This window comes from Salvelinus fontinalis, chromosome 7 (genome assembly GCF_029448725.1).
Source record: "Salvelinus fontinalis isolate EN_2023a chromosome 7, ASM2944872v1, whole genome shotgun sequence".
Taxonomy (NCBI): domain Eukaryota; kingdom Metazoa; phylum Chordata; class Actinopteri; order Salmoniformes; family Salmonidae; genus Salvelinus; species Salvelinus fontinalis.
Genome location: NC_074671.1, coordinates 20164454 through 20179742, shown reverse-complemented (window position 1 = coordinate 20179742; position 15289 = coordinate 20164454). Strand labels below are relative to the sequence as shown.

The window sequence follows — 15289 nt, the reverse complement described above, 5'->3', positions numbered from 1 at the left end:
GTCATTGATGAGGTAATTTGTGTGTGAACTGAAACAACCAATACTTACTTACTCTACCCTCTTCATCTCCTATGGGACATGACCACAATGTGCTCCCATGTCTTTCAGTCCTTGGCAACATGCTGTAGCTCGCTCCATGAGAGGTTGATCTCAGAGCAGTTTTTAGGATTCTGCCCGGTCCATTCTGAGTACAAGGAATAGGAGCAGAAACTGAAATACAAAGGATTATCTTTTTTTATTTTATTGTTGAATAGAAGATCCAATCTGCATGAAGAACAGAAATACTCACACCAATAATACAATATGGGTAAAACCAGACCGGAGACTTTGTTTACAAATGTCCTACATCACTACATTCTCACTCAGTCTTGTTTAACTAACCTTGTGGGGACACAGCAAATGATTACCATTTAAAATCTTATTTTCCCTAACCCTAAACTTAACCCTTTACCCTAATCTTAACCGTAACTTGTAACAGTAACCTTTAACCCCTAATTTGAACCTTAAAACCCCTTAGAAATATCCCTTTTTCTTGTAGGGACTAACAAAATGTCCCCAGTTGCTCAAAATGTTGTTTGTTTACTATTCTTGTGGGGACTACTGGTCCCCACAAGTATAGTTAAACATGTCCACACACACACACACACACACACACACACACACACACACACACACACACACACACACACACACACACACACACACACACACACACACACACACACACACACACACACACACACACACACGATTTGTAACCAATCCTCCCCAAAACTATCTTTCCCAAATAAGATAAAAAATACTTTGCATCAGCGGAATCTTCCGGAACCCATTGTTTGATCTCTGCTCTGGAGAGGGTCAAATCAAATCAAATGTTATTTTGTCACATGCACCGAATACAACTGGTGTAGACTTTAACGTGAAATGGTTGCTTATGAGCCCTGGGACATAAGTAGAACTCATTCAAACAAACATTCTGCTATTGATGACAAGACTATGAGTCATTTGCAGGATCTGCACACACTGGTCCATATTTCCTTAATAATAATAATAATTCCTTAGCATCTTAACACTCCCGAAACATTCAGATGTGGCCCTGTTTTTAGTACTGGCCATGCCTGTGGGATCACAGTATTTGCTGTTGGATTGGAGACTTTATCAGCAGAATTATAAATAGGACAAATATGGAGGTTCCATATACACCAGTATTTAATGATAATGGTTATATCATGTCCATACCCATTGTGTTTGAATTTTAATTAAACACACCGCTCTCCAGGGGATCATTCTATTTTTTTGTTTAATTAAAAGATTATTAACAAAAAGAGTTTGTGGTTGGCAAGAGGCTGTCCATTCTTCAACTTTAATATTTTACCTGTACTTTTATACATTTAAATATGCATTATTAAAAATAAAACACATCTTGGGGAGCATGGCAACCTCGACTAATAATCCATCCATTACACATTTTCATTGTATTCTGGTTTTAAATGACACACTTGATCCCAAACAGAGAAGGGAAATGTATTGAGCATGAAAGCACAGAAACAAAAGCGCACACACACACACACACACACACACACACACCTTTGTACAAGTAATAAGAATGACAGTGTTTCCTGTTTTTAGTGTCTCCCTTCAGTATGAGACCCCCAGTCCGTCTCCTGTTGAGCATCCTTTGTTGTATGTAGATTATGTGGTCGAAAATGTTCCTAGACAATCACATGACGAACCTTCATGTCAATCATTTACCTTCTCATTCATGTACATCTCCTTTAGTGTACAGATCCCAATCCAACGGGTGAATTAAAATACATCGGAACCAAAGAGACTGGCCTCTTCATAGACATTCAGACAAAATGGTGAAAACATACAAGTGTAAAAAAAAAAATCTGTTTATCCGTCATTTATATTAAGATATAACTCTAAACTTTGATACATGTTAGTAAACTTTCAGCAAATTGATGGGTATGTTATGACAATCATGACTTTATATCACTTACAAGTGCCATACTGTATATCAAGGTGGGCCAAATAGTCTCTCACATTGGAAAAATATCTATTTAAAATGATCAGAAAGCAATTGAATAAATAAAAAGATAGCTTGTCGGAAATGTCCTTTGCTTAGACACTATTGAAATACTTTTGGCCCAAAGTACAGGTAATTTCTCATCTCACTGCTTTGAAACTCCTCAAACAACTTATTAAGCACATAGGTTATTCTTGTGGGCTAAGACATAGAACGGCAAGTAAAACAAGTTTGTTTACTTTGTAAAGGAAAATCTGAGGAGTGTAGAGACAGTTGCTGCTTCTAGAACTCCAGAGGGTGACTCAGGTTTATCATGGGCTTCCAATCACAAATATCTGACCTCTCCACATAGTCTAAGAAGACCAAAACGTCTATGTCATCTAGGAGCCAGAAGGGATATCATCTGGTCCGCAACCCACAGCTTGGCTCATGCAAAGTCCACAGGTAAGTCACCCAATCCTCTGCAACTGTCTCCTTCCCAAACCACAAGTGCCAAATTTAAACTTTCCTAAACATTCACTCTGATGCAACCTCACCATACCAGACAATGGGGAGGTCAGGAAAGTGGGTGTCTAGGTGGGTGGTTGGGGTGGGGGCTACCACCTGTTAATGATGTGGTTCATGTAGTCCTCTGTGGGCAGCCTGGCTGTCCCTTCGCCCCCCATACCGCCCTCATCTCTGAGAAAATCCCGGGGGTCGAGACCGCGACCCCGAAGCGCCAAGCGGTGCGCGCGTCTCTCCAGCTGCCGAGTGTACTGGTAGCGCTGCTGGAAGAGGTCGCGAGCGTAGTCATACAGCTGCATATCCAGGTCGTTGAGCTCCTCGATGCGCGCCACCGTGTCATTGTCCAGGTCCACGCCGGCTGCCCGCGTGCTGTTGTACTGCACAAAGGGGCGGATGAAGCGCAGTCGGAAGGTGCGCTCGAACAGGAACTGCGTCTTGCGCTGATACTCCGTCAGACCGAAGAAGGCCATGTCGCGCAGGTTCTTCTTGGCCGACTCCAGGAGAAGTTGCGAGCGCCGCTTATCGGGCACGGTGGAGAGGTTGTAGCAGCCCACCAGGCTGAGGTCGGCGAGCATGCGCACCTGCCGGTTGTTGGCCAGGTTGTAGGGGCAGTCCATGAACTGCTGCAGCGTGCAGCCGGACCAGTCCGTACCCTCATAGCAGGGCGGCAGCTCCTCGGGCGTGGGCGTGCGCCCGTCGCACATGTGGAGGGACGTCTTCCAGGTGGCGCCGCGCTGCACATGGCGCCACTCGCTCAGGTAGCGTGACACAGGGTCCCTCAGCAGGGTGATGTAGTAGAACTTCCTGCAAAACACAACAGAGGAAAACACACTTAGTGACTGAAAATAAAATCAACACAGTGATTTTTCAAGAAACACGAATGAGTGACGACTGACTAAGTCAGCAGGATCAAATCTGGTTTCGCTTTGGTCTCCTCAACATGAGATGAACTACGGAAGCCTTCAAGGATCAACAGTGACAATGTAAAGATTTTCATGTACATTCTACCGACCACTTGAAGTTTTGTCAAAAACTGAAGTGAATTATGAAGAGCACACCTGTGAAACGTATTAATGTACTCAAATGGGGGGAGGCAGTCTGAAGAACCAGGGGTGCTTCGTGTCACCACAAATCACTGCAGTGAATGTTGACATTGACTTCAGTTTTGATATATTGGGGAAATTATCGTTGGCGCTTAACCAGATAGCAAAAATTCCAGACCTCAGGGGCTACGGGGTCCAGACCAGAGACCTGGAGTGACGCACATCTTGAAACAATCATCTCCAGAGGATAAAAGATGGGGAGAGCGAGAGAGAAAACAGGGGCGGAACATTCCTCTGCATCTGTGTAATCAGAAATACCTGTCGTGCAATGGCAAGAGGCCTGACCTTGGTGTGGTATTCTACTGCTCTGCAGCGGGAGCCAGACATTCACAGACACCGAGACAACAGTAAATACATTCCAACTCCGGGGGGCAGTGTGTGTCTGTGTGTGTGTGTGTGTGTGTGTGTGTGTGTGTGTGTGTGTGTGTGTGTGTGTGTGTGTGTGTGTGTGTGTGTGTGTGTGTGTGTGTGTGTGTGTGTGTGTGTGTGTGTGTGTGGATTGTTGTTGACCAACCCTGACCCCAACATCCATAGCCCTCGCCTACACAACCCTGTTCTCCTTTACACGCCAGATGAGCAAACTGTTCGCTATTCTTCCCATTAAACTCCACTGTCTGGCCTGTACTTATGTCATAACATTAAGATTCAATCTGACTGCAGAGAAACAGCCAAGGGTCACCGCCTTAGCAAAACAGACAGACCATGGTAATAGGATTTGGGTTAGAGAGCTGGAGATGGGGTCTGATAATGATTCAGAGTGATCCCTATACTCTTATCTACATTTGCCGGGTCATAACACAACCTTTAAAACAGAGACAGTGGCCACAGTAATGCCAAGTTCAATTCAATCAACAATAGAGCCAACTGCTCCTTAGTTTACACCCCTGGCTGGAAAAGTGAGACAGCGACGCAACAAGGTGGCCATTTTGTGCCAGGTAACAGAGGGGGAAAAGAGGAGCCCCTGGTTTTGGTAGGTGCAGGTGAAAAGGTCAGACTTTCAGGTCTTTGAAGGGGTACACAGGGGATGACAACTACTCTTCTTATCGTCTCTCATTTCATATCCAATCACGCCCACCTCTGTCTAGTATCAGTGTAGTAGTCAAGGTTCAATATTTTTGAGTTTGGAATTCTAGGCCTTTGGGGTTTTTGCGATTCTCAGGAAAATTCCAGGGGACTTGACCGCATTAGCGAGTTATTGTATAATTGGAGTGAATTGGGTGTTGAAAAGACAACACTTTCTCACGTTGAGAAACAAAAGACTTAACTTTAAAAAAAAAAAAGTAGTTTATCCCCTTTAGCATACAGATGCACAAAACAAAAGTAGAATAGAGTATCACACCTCAACTCCCAGCCATGCCCCCTGGTATGACTAGAGAAGATAAGAGGGGGAACTAATGCGAGAGAGTGAAAAAAATGAGCATTTCTTAAGGAATGGCTGAGCTGGATTGGGGAGAACTGGAGTCTGGAGGTGGGTTACAATTGGGAGTTCTGATCTCATAACAAATTAGCGCTCTGCTCAGTCAACATTGCGAGCAAATCAGAGTGTACGACACGGCAGGATCCTTCACTACACCAGCACACCTGGTAGAATGAGATATGATGGGGTTGGAATTGGTGGGTAGAGGGGGAGAGATAAAGACAGAAAGAGACAAAGAGAAAGACACAGAGAGAGAGTGAGAGAGAGACACAGAGACTGTGTCTGCTCTCTCTCAGAGTTTTTGCTAGACACCATGCTGTTGTATTTGAGTGTGTATGTGTCTTTCTCTTGCATACACACACAGACCATCTAGTTCACACTCACATTCACGCACAAGCAACCAAACAGCGGACGATGAAGTCTCACTCCCACACCCACCCACAGTGGAGCAACTCTGCACCACTGTTGATGATGGATGGGCCCAATACTGGTAGTATCTATCAGCCAAAAATGCTGACTGCGCTATTCTAATGGGATAGCAATAATGATGACAATTTGCCACAAGATAGTTATTTCAGAAACATGACAGCGTCTCACAAGATGGATAGAGTGTTATAACACACACATGTTCTTTGTGTAGTAGCACAGGCATGACTGATTTTGGATTTGATTAGGATCCCCATTAGGCAACGCCAATGTTGACAGCTAGTCTTACTGGGGTCCGACACATAAAGAAAAAGACATTACATACAAAATACTTTACATACATTTAAAAACACACTTGGATGCAGCACATTATTAGTTAGGATGTAATTCACAACAATGCCACTTGATGGCAGTATGCACAAAATATTCCCTGAATCACTGAGAACATGTTGATTTACAATTACTGTATAGTAAATTAAGTCACATGCATTAAGGCGGCACAATTAATTGAATTCACATCAATTCACATGTCCAATATCCATATCGCAAGAGATATCCATACCACAATATTTAGAAAAGCCACACAGCCACGTGACGTCCGTTTTTACAGTGTTCTCTAAAAAGATAAGTGAGGCCATGTTTTCTTATGTCCACAACATTGAGTGAGATAGATGGACAGAGTAGTGTATCTCAAACAATTAGGTAACACTAAACTCAATAGATTCTCAAGTGGTGGTTTAAAAATCAACCAGTTCTCAAAATAACAACCTAAAGACCATAGGTCGGCCGCCTTTGGTTGAAAAGATGAAAGACAAACCGAGATTAAGAGAAGTAGAACAAACAATGTTGACGTTAAGATATGCACAGTAGGAGGCAACAGCTATACGAAGAGGAAGTTAAAGAGAAAGAGTGGGAAGAGGACCGAGAGAGCGAGAAAGGGGGTGAGGGGGGGTAAATAGAGGACAGCTTCAAAAAAGGAAGAAAGAGAAAACGTTAAATATAACCATGACAAAAGAGACAGAGGAGAATGAGAGAATGAAAAGGGAAATTAAACAGCACGAGGTGAAATGAGAAAGATTAAAAATGGCAAAGAGGAGGAAGGAGAGAGAACGGGGCCGGTGCTGCTGCTGTGCAAGCCTCTGAATAACGCTAGCATAGGCACCCTTTTACAATGGTGCCTGTTCCTCACACGGCGTGACACCACATTACACAGAGCCATTACGATGACATATCCTCCCATTCACCTGCCATCCGCGCAGGCATACACGCGCCACCTCCCCGGCCATATCTGGACCAGAACCAAAGGCACTTCAGCCAAAGTCCCAATGCAGGGAGGGCGGGAGAGGTGCACTGCAGTAATACAGAGGAGAGAAGAGGGAGAATTAGGAGTATTTTCCTTCTAACCCGTGTCACTTCCAAAATCTCGCTCTCTTTCTTCTTCTCTTTTTTTGTCTGTCGCCCAAATGTTTTCTTCGCCTTCCCCCCCAAATCGTTCACACTCCTCTCCTTCCCCTTTGTCCACTTACCACCAATCTTCCCTCTCTCTTTCTCTCATTCTTTTCTAATCTCACTCTGTCACCCCTCTTTCTCCATCTCCTGCTTATCTTCCCATCTCTCTTGCTGCCAAGGGGAGAGGCCTTGTTCCATTCCTCTCCCCTATGAGGTCATTATGGTGTTGCAGGCCCCTGGAGCCCATTGGTGCGAGGCCGAGTCCTGACTACTGATAGACCCCCCCTTTTTAATCACCCAACTCCCCCTGTTTCCACAGTGATTAAACTGGGCAGCCGTGTGCATGCCCCGACAGCATTAGAGGATGGCTGCATGAGCCAATAACCTGGTAATTACCTACCTGCCCGCTTTACGCGCGGCCAGTCAATACTAATACTGGCCAAGGCTTTAGCCTTATTACTGAGGCGTAGCAGGCTGGTCATACGGCTCAGGATTTAGCTCTGTTGACTGACACTTTGCTGAAGTAGTGCTGCTTCATTATCTCTCTAGAAGTCACCATTTTGCTTTCTCGGGCACTTTGGCGCGTGGCTCAAATGGGTGAAAAGTATAAGATACCGCAGGTAAACATGGGGTTAGGAGAGAGGGCTGGGGGAAACATGGGGTTAGGAGAGAGGGCTGGGGGAAACATGGGGTTAGGAGAGAGGGCTGGGGGAAACATGGGGTTAGGAGAGAGGGCTGGGGAAAAAAATGGGGTTAGGAGAGAGGGCTGGGGGAAACATGGGGTTAGGAGAGAGGGCTGGGGGAAACATGGGGTTAGGAGAGAGGGCTGGGGGAAACATGGGGTTAGGAGAGAGGGCTGGGGGAAACATGGGGTTAGGAGAGAGGGCTGGGGGAAACATGGGGTTAGGAGAGAGGGCTGGGGGAAACATGGGGTTAGGAGAGAGGGCTGGGGGAAACATGGGGTTAGGAGAGAGGGCTGGGGGAAACATGGGGTTAGGAGAGAGGGCTGGGGGAAACATGGGGTTAGGAGAGAGGGCTGGGGGAAACATGGGGTTAGGAGAGAGGGCTGGGGGAAACATGGGGTTAGGAGAGAGGGCTGGGGGAAACATGGGGTTAGGAGAGAGGGCTGGGGGAAACATGGGGTTAGGAGAGAGGGCTGGGGGAAACATGGGGTTAGGAGAGAGGGCTGGGGGAAACATGGGGTTAGGAGAGAGGGCTGGGGGATACATGGGGTTAGGAGAGAGGGCTGGGGGAAACATGGGGTTAGGAGAGAGGGCTGGGGGAAAGTCCAGATTCAGTGGCATCCTGTTAGCATTAGCTTGAAAGATGTGTGTCCCTTCTATGGCCATGTGACTGGGTTTAGGCTATTGGCAAGGCCTCCAAAAAAATGTGATACCCCTACCTGAGGTAGAACAAAACACAAACATGTTTTCTCACCTCTAATGTCTCCTCTATATGAAATGGATGGTTGTGTACAAATATTTTACTGCAAAAGTGGGTAAATTGATAGATATATTTTAGAAGGGTTACATACGTCTCTTGGTATGAGAACTGTGAGTGGCACGGTCATGCCTCCGCTGTGTATGAAAAGCTGAAGCCAACTAGATGGTGTTCATGTTTTTCACAACACAAGTACATAGTAGCATAACCAAGTAACAGGAAAGCAACCTGTAACACAACAGTCAGTCACTCTAGTAGCGTATATATACCGCTGGAACATGTCCCCTCGTTTCCCCTCTGAAACTAAGTGTGCAAGGTTTATTCAACGTCTTTGAGGTTACAGGACATGAGTGTGTCCTAACAAGGTGAGTAGACACAGTAGCCAGTAGTGGTTGTAGTTCTGGGGCCTGACCAGCTTGCACAGCTAACTGACTCTGGGCAAGCTGCAGCGACAAGGCCAGTATCCTTCCTGTATGGCTGGCAGGGTATTCAGGGCTGTGAGGTGATCAGTTTCCATTTCTAACACAGTGGATTCAGGCAGATGCCGCTTCAATGCCAACGAGACCCATTAACTAACTGGAATGTTATCTCAGCCTGAATGTATAACAGGAATGCATGTATAAGGGAGGCAGGTAGCCTAGTGGTTAGAGTGTTGGGCTAGTAACTGAAAGGTTGCTAGATCTAATCCCCGAGCTGACAAGGTAAAAATCTGTCGTTCTGCCCCTGAACAAGGCAGTTAACCCACTGTTCCTAGGCCGTCATTGTAAATAATAATTTGTTCTTAACCGACCTGCCTAGTTAAATAAAGATAAAATAACCATACGTGTAAGTCTAACTTCTTTGTTAATGTTTTTAAAATGTAAATAGTAAAGTATTTTTGTCTGTATTATCTTTTTCGTTATGCGTCGGACCCCAGGAAAACTAGCTGTAGTCATTGGCGTCGGCTAATGGGGATCCCAGTAACATCTGAATCGACTCCAGTAGTGGAATGGTTGGTTGTCCGCTTGTTTAAGAGAGAGTCTGTGAAAGAGCTGTCTGAATCAGATCTTTCCTTAGATCTTTCCAACACCTAACTGACGTGTGGTTGGAGTTTTGGTAACAGTTTATTTGGTTAGTCCATGCTCTACAGACTAATCAGAAACATTTAAACTAACCATCTACTAACCCTAGCTCTAACCTTAACCTTATTCTGAACCTAACCCTAACCGTAACCTTAGCAAGCAGTTGCAGATAGTATGACCATCTGTAGAGCAGATGAACTATCCAAATAAAGCGTGACCAGAGTTTGTTATGTTGAATGTGGCAAAAAGTCCTACATTTTCCTTTATATTCCTTTGGAAGTCATGTAGGATGATTATTTGACCAATATTTACTATGGGTAGTTGGTTGTGATTAGGGTCTGGGGGCAGGACATGAGGAGAGTGACAGAACCTGAGGGTGACCTCAGGTTTCCTAGAGGTTACTTAGAGTGTAGGTCATAGACTATGAAGCATTGATTATGAGGCGTTGGTTATGAGCACAGCCCCAGCCACATACATATTTGAAAATGATTCCTTTAATGAAAAGTAAAAAGGGGTTGCAGAGGTGGTAGAGCTGATAAAGCACGGGGCATAAAGACCACTATCCCCCAGTCAATCCCCAGCCACCATACACAATGACATACAACATCTTTCTATAAGTCCCACCATCCTAAGGGGCCTCTTGTTTGCCAAAGATGGCATTATGTCCTTATAGGGGTGTTGGGATTAGTGCACAGTTTCCCAGATCAATGCATGAGTCACCCCAGCATGAGAGCTCATTCTTCAGGTGTCACACGGGCTGGCCAGCCATGGGTGGTAACAAAATAGGTACATATAAGGGCAATGCACAGCAGCACTTTCCAGATGGCATCTTGGCTGGTGAATGGCCCCCTGACATGTCTCTGTCTCTAGTAAGTGCCAGAGGGGAGGACTGATGGTGGCATGGGCCTATCGAGGACAGGGCAGACAGCTCGACACAAACAGCATAAGAGTGCACGACAACGTCCCAATGCGCACGACAACGTCCCAATGCGCACGACAACGTCCCAATGCGCACGACAACGTCCCAATGCGCACGACAACGTCCCAATGCGCACGACAACGTCCCAATGCGCACGACAACGTCCCAATGCGCACGACAACGTCCCAATGCGCACGACAACGTCCCAATGCGCACGACAACGTCCCAATGCGCACGACAACGTCCCAATGCGCACGACAACGTCCCAATGTGCACGACAATGTCCCAATGCGCACGACAACGTCCCAATGCGCACGACAACGTCCCAATGCGCACGACAACGTCCCAATGCGCATCACAAATGCAGCGAGCCAGCGGAAGGTCATGTTGGATTCAGGCAGCCTTTTTGGACTAGCAATGGATCCAAGTTTCTTCTAAATAATAAGGTGACTTAAGAGCCCAATCCTGGAGGTACAGGTTATAACACAGTTGGTGCCCAGGGTTCTCCTTCCTTCCGTTGGAGCCTCCCAGTTGCCTCATTGATCTTCGAATACGCTCGTGACTTGGAATACTTGGTGTTGCCATGCCAAGCAGTCAGCTGCCCTTTCTATATCCAGACAATGGTGTTTGAGTGCCATTATGGCAGGACTACTGGATACCCAATATACTGTATTGGACATGAAATATTATTGAGTACAGGTCATAAGTAGAGTACACAAATTTGAAAGATGTCTAATTTAAAACATGTAAAGACAGGTGATTAAACCACCATTTAATGTTATTGTGGCAGTCAAATCTAGGGGAGCCCCCTAATGTAATTGCAAGAGGCTTAACATATAACATCTACATCGGAATCTTTGACTGAAAATAAATTACAGTTTTCACCGTCTCAGCCCACTTGTTTTCCTTAAAGCCCATTAGATTACAATAACTACATCATCAAAAAACATGGAACTGTATGTATTTTTGTCAGGCAGGACCAACAACCACTGAATGTCAGCACATTTGACTTGGAAAGTTGTCTATTTATCAGCTACCCAAAAGTAAAGCTTACATTCATCATAAATCATTTGTGGTTGATATTCCCACCTATTACATCTCTGTGTTTACAGGTCTATATTTCCAAGAAGCATTAAGATCTCCTAATGCTGTTTGTTTGTGTATGTAGGGCAGACAACGGACTACTTGTATTCCAATTTTTACAATATTAGTGCTTGCAATATTAGGTTACATGATCTTATGTGGCCAACCCCCGTCCAGCCAGACATTATTCTGCATGTTTTGAGTTTAGGGGGTGTGTCACAATATCTATCAATTTAACCACTTTTGCAGTAAAATATTTTCCCACAACCATCCATTTCATAAAATGGGAGACATTAAAGATGTGAAATTGTTGTGCTTTGTTATCAACAACTAAATGCAAAAACTAGGGTTTCAAAAACTAAAGGCCTTTTTGAGGATTGGCCACTAGCCTATTTGATGTGTAGTCTATATGTGTGACTACGGTTTCAGTATGTTGTTTATAGCATCTGTGTGTGTAAATCTGTGGATATAAATGTATGTGTGTATTTCTCAAAGAGTAGGTCATTGACAGACTATATTACATAGTGTGTGCGAGGCGAAGTGGGATGTCTCTTAAGCCTCCCATCTGATATTTAGTAGTCACTCCTCACTTCAGTAGTCACTTCTCACTTCTTTTCTTTCTCTGCAGAAAAACAAGCTCCCTCTGGGTGAGGAGGATTACCCATTCTCCACTCCGATTCCATAGGGACTAGATTTTAAACTAATTATTTTCTACACGACAAACAGGGAACAGGGGAAGCCCTACATTTCTAAGTGGGACGTCAGCGCCAAAAGGGACAGCAAGAAAGTGATGAAGTCCTTGGTTGTCCACCTTGAATTGACTTGATGTCGTCTTCAATTGGCATGACGTCAACACCTGAATATACTGTTCCGAGGTAGAGTTTGGCGGATACAACGACAAGGGAACAAAGTAAATGCACCTACTACAACGTCCTAATGAAGTTGGTTACTATTAAGTGTGACACCTTTGACTAACCTCAGCATCACTCAACTGCAGTCTTATCCCCAGTTCATTTCTCCAGGCCACATCCAGGGCCTCTGACAACAAACAGTCTAATCCTTTAGGTGGGGTGCCCGCTCTGCCTATACAATGGCAGGGGAAACACTGTCCAGCTGGTAATATTCTCAGAAGGATGGGCAGATGAGAGAGGTCTGTGGGGCTGTGGCTAGTAAGTCCTAGAGCAAGTGTGTATCTCAATAGTCTAAATTAGCTTCTTCTCCTCTATTTTCTTTCATCTGCAGTGATCTGGAAACTGTCACTGAGTGGATAAAACATTAGGAACACCTGCTCTTTCCATGACAGACTGAACAGATGAAAGCTATGATCCCTGATGTCACCCTGATGTTAAATCCACTTCAATCAGTGTAAAGGAAGGGGAGGAGACAGGTTAAATAAGGATTTTTAAGCCTTGAGACAATTGAGACATGGATTGTGTATGAGTGTCATGTCCTTCCACCTGTCAGGTTCTTCCACATCAGTGCAGATGGAAGTGAGGAGATGAGCCAGCTTAGACTATTGAGATGTACCCGCAGAGAGAGAGAGAGAGGCCCTGTCGTGCTGATAGGAGAGACGACAGTCTAAGGGATTTGAGAGGGGCTTCAGTGCTGAAGAGGACTCTGGGGGCCCGGGGCCAGATGTTAAAGGCACTCAACACACATTTCAGATTGAAGAACGAAAGAAAGAAAGGAGAAAGGAAAAACACAGATGGAGAGATGAGAGATGGTCAAAACAGACGGGAGCTAGACTAGATTCACACTGGTTCTGGACACGTAGCATCGTCCAATCCACACGTGCACTTTCCTTGTATTTGCTGGGGCTTCATGGTATTTCAATTAGTATGCAGCCTAGTGTCGCCAGACAGGGACTTAGTGGTGTACTACTTGGTTGAAGAAGGCCACCTCATAGGCACATATGCAGGCAGTGAGGCACACCCACACACAATTCTCCATCTCTATTCGTCTTCCACTAAGAACACCCCGCTGGCATTTTCAAACTGTGAAAATAGAGCGACGCTGAATAATTCAACACTGGGGGAAGAGACACTTCGTGGAGCACCACTGGGTTAGTTACACCTAAACCTGCCACCGCCGCAACAGTGAGGCGTCTAATTCCAACGTCACATTAAAACCCATTAAATAGCCTTTGAAGATTCCCGGGAACACAGGATTTCAAAGGAAAACACATCAATAACACTGGTAGTGGGAACACGGCAAGCAACACCGTCGTTTTTAGGCTACAGCGAGAGGCTGCACAGACTGGCTTCAGGGCGTCTAACCAAGCATTCAGCCGCAACAGCAAACAACTCAAAACGCAGTCTCTTTTCAGCTTTTCGGGGGCCAGAAGTACTTGACTTGAACGTGGGGGATATAGAGCAAGGATTTACATAGCCTTTCAGAGGCCTTGTCGAACACAACAGCGGTGTTGACTCTCAACGGAAAGTTTCTCTCAAAGAAAGCGCTTTAGATTTTCGGAGTGCATTAAGTAAGTGAGAGGGAGTTAAGTGTCTGTATCCCGAGGCCATTTGAATTACTATTGCTTCATCAGTGTCCATTTTGAGAAAGAGATAAAAAGGCATCTATAGGAATCGAAGACAATGGTATTGGACGTGCATTTGAAGTAGATACTTAAAAGATGGCTCATTTTGTGCTTCTCTGGGATTATCAGTGTGAACTGCGGAACTTGACTCGTCTTGAACATTGCAATTATTTATATTCCGTGTTTATCAATGATAATACCATTGTGAGGTATTTGGACAGCAACATCTCAACACAGAAATATGACACCAAAGAATCTCCATTAGAACATCAATAGGCCCATAGCCTAAATAACGGGTTGGGCAATACTGATATCACAGAGACCATTAATACATTTACCACAAATTGCCTGTGCACTTCACCAAGATGGCCGCATATCATTAACACAGTAACATCTTCCAGGTTGCTGTTCTTTCTACTCTGCGTTCCAGTGGAACATGTCATCTTAGATTAGGCTCAAATGAGCCTCCTCTACAGCCATAATATAATACTGTAGATAACGAGATGCAGAGGGGCACCATGACAGACAGGGAGTGGAGTATTTCCGTTAAATAGTCTTTCCTGATCATAGATAATAAATAGAGAATGAACATTAACATTCAAAGATAAATACAAAATAGAAATGGTGATCCTTCTATCAGCTTTAATACTGTAGATATGAAGGGGGAGTACTTCCTTTAAATAGACACTCTTGATCTTAGATTCTAAATAGACAAGAGATTGAACATGTAGCCTGGGGTTTGGTATTACACTTTTACTTAGAAACTCTATTGAGTCATTGACTTTATTACAAAAGATGCAGTTATGTTCAGTGCCTTTCTCGATTCATGCTATTTTTGCATGAGTGTTGTGACATGCTAGTTATTTATTTATTTTTAATCATCATGTACTGATTACAATTCAGTTTGTTGAGCAAACTGTTAATTCTATGGTATACAGCCTAAGCAAATTATAATTATATTTAAGTGCCTGAAACGGGGCCATTGATTCTGCGGCAGGGGACGGGGCCATTGATTCTGCGGCAGGGGACGACTGTAGCCTACGTTTTTGTAATGATACTTTTATTCTAAACCTACACTGAACAAAAATATAAAAAACGCAACAATTTCTAAGATTTTACTGAGTTACAGTTCAGTCAATTGAAATAAATTCATTAGGCCCTAATCTATGGATTTCACATGACTGGGAATACAGATATGCATCGGTTGGTTACAGATACCGTACAAAAAAAAGGTAGAGACGTGGATCAGAAAACCACTGTGCCTCGTGCAGCATGACACCTCCTTCACAGAGTTGATCAGGGAGTGAATTGTGGCCTGTAGA

The 15289-nt window shown here is 44.5% G+C and overlaps 1 protein-coding gene across 1 annotated transcript in view; it reads right to left on the bottom strand.

The window, feature by feature from the left end:
• Positions 1-216: 216 nt before the first annotated feature.
• The window catches only part of LOC129859177 (heparan-sulfate 6-O-sulfotransferase 1-B-like), a 96942-nt gene continuing 81869 nt past the window's right edge, over positions 217-15289 (bottom strand). Inside the window, exon 2 of the mRNA XM_055928620.1 lies at positions 217-3337. Coding sequence (XP_055784595.1) covers positions 2626-3337 — 712 coding nt within the window. The 3' untranslated portion in view covers positions 217-2625. The remainder of the gene's footprint in view (positions 3338-15289) is intronic.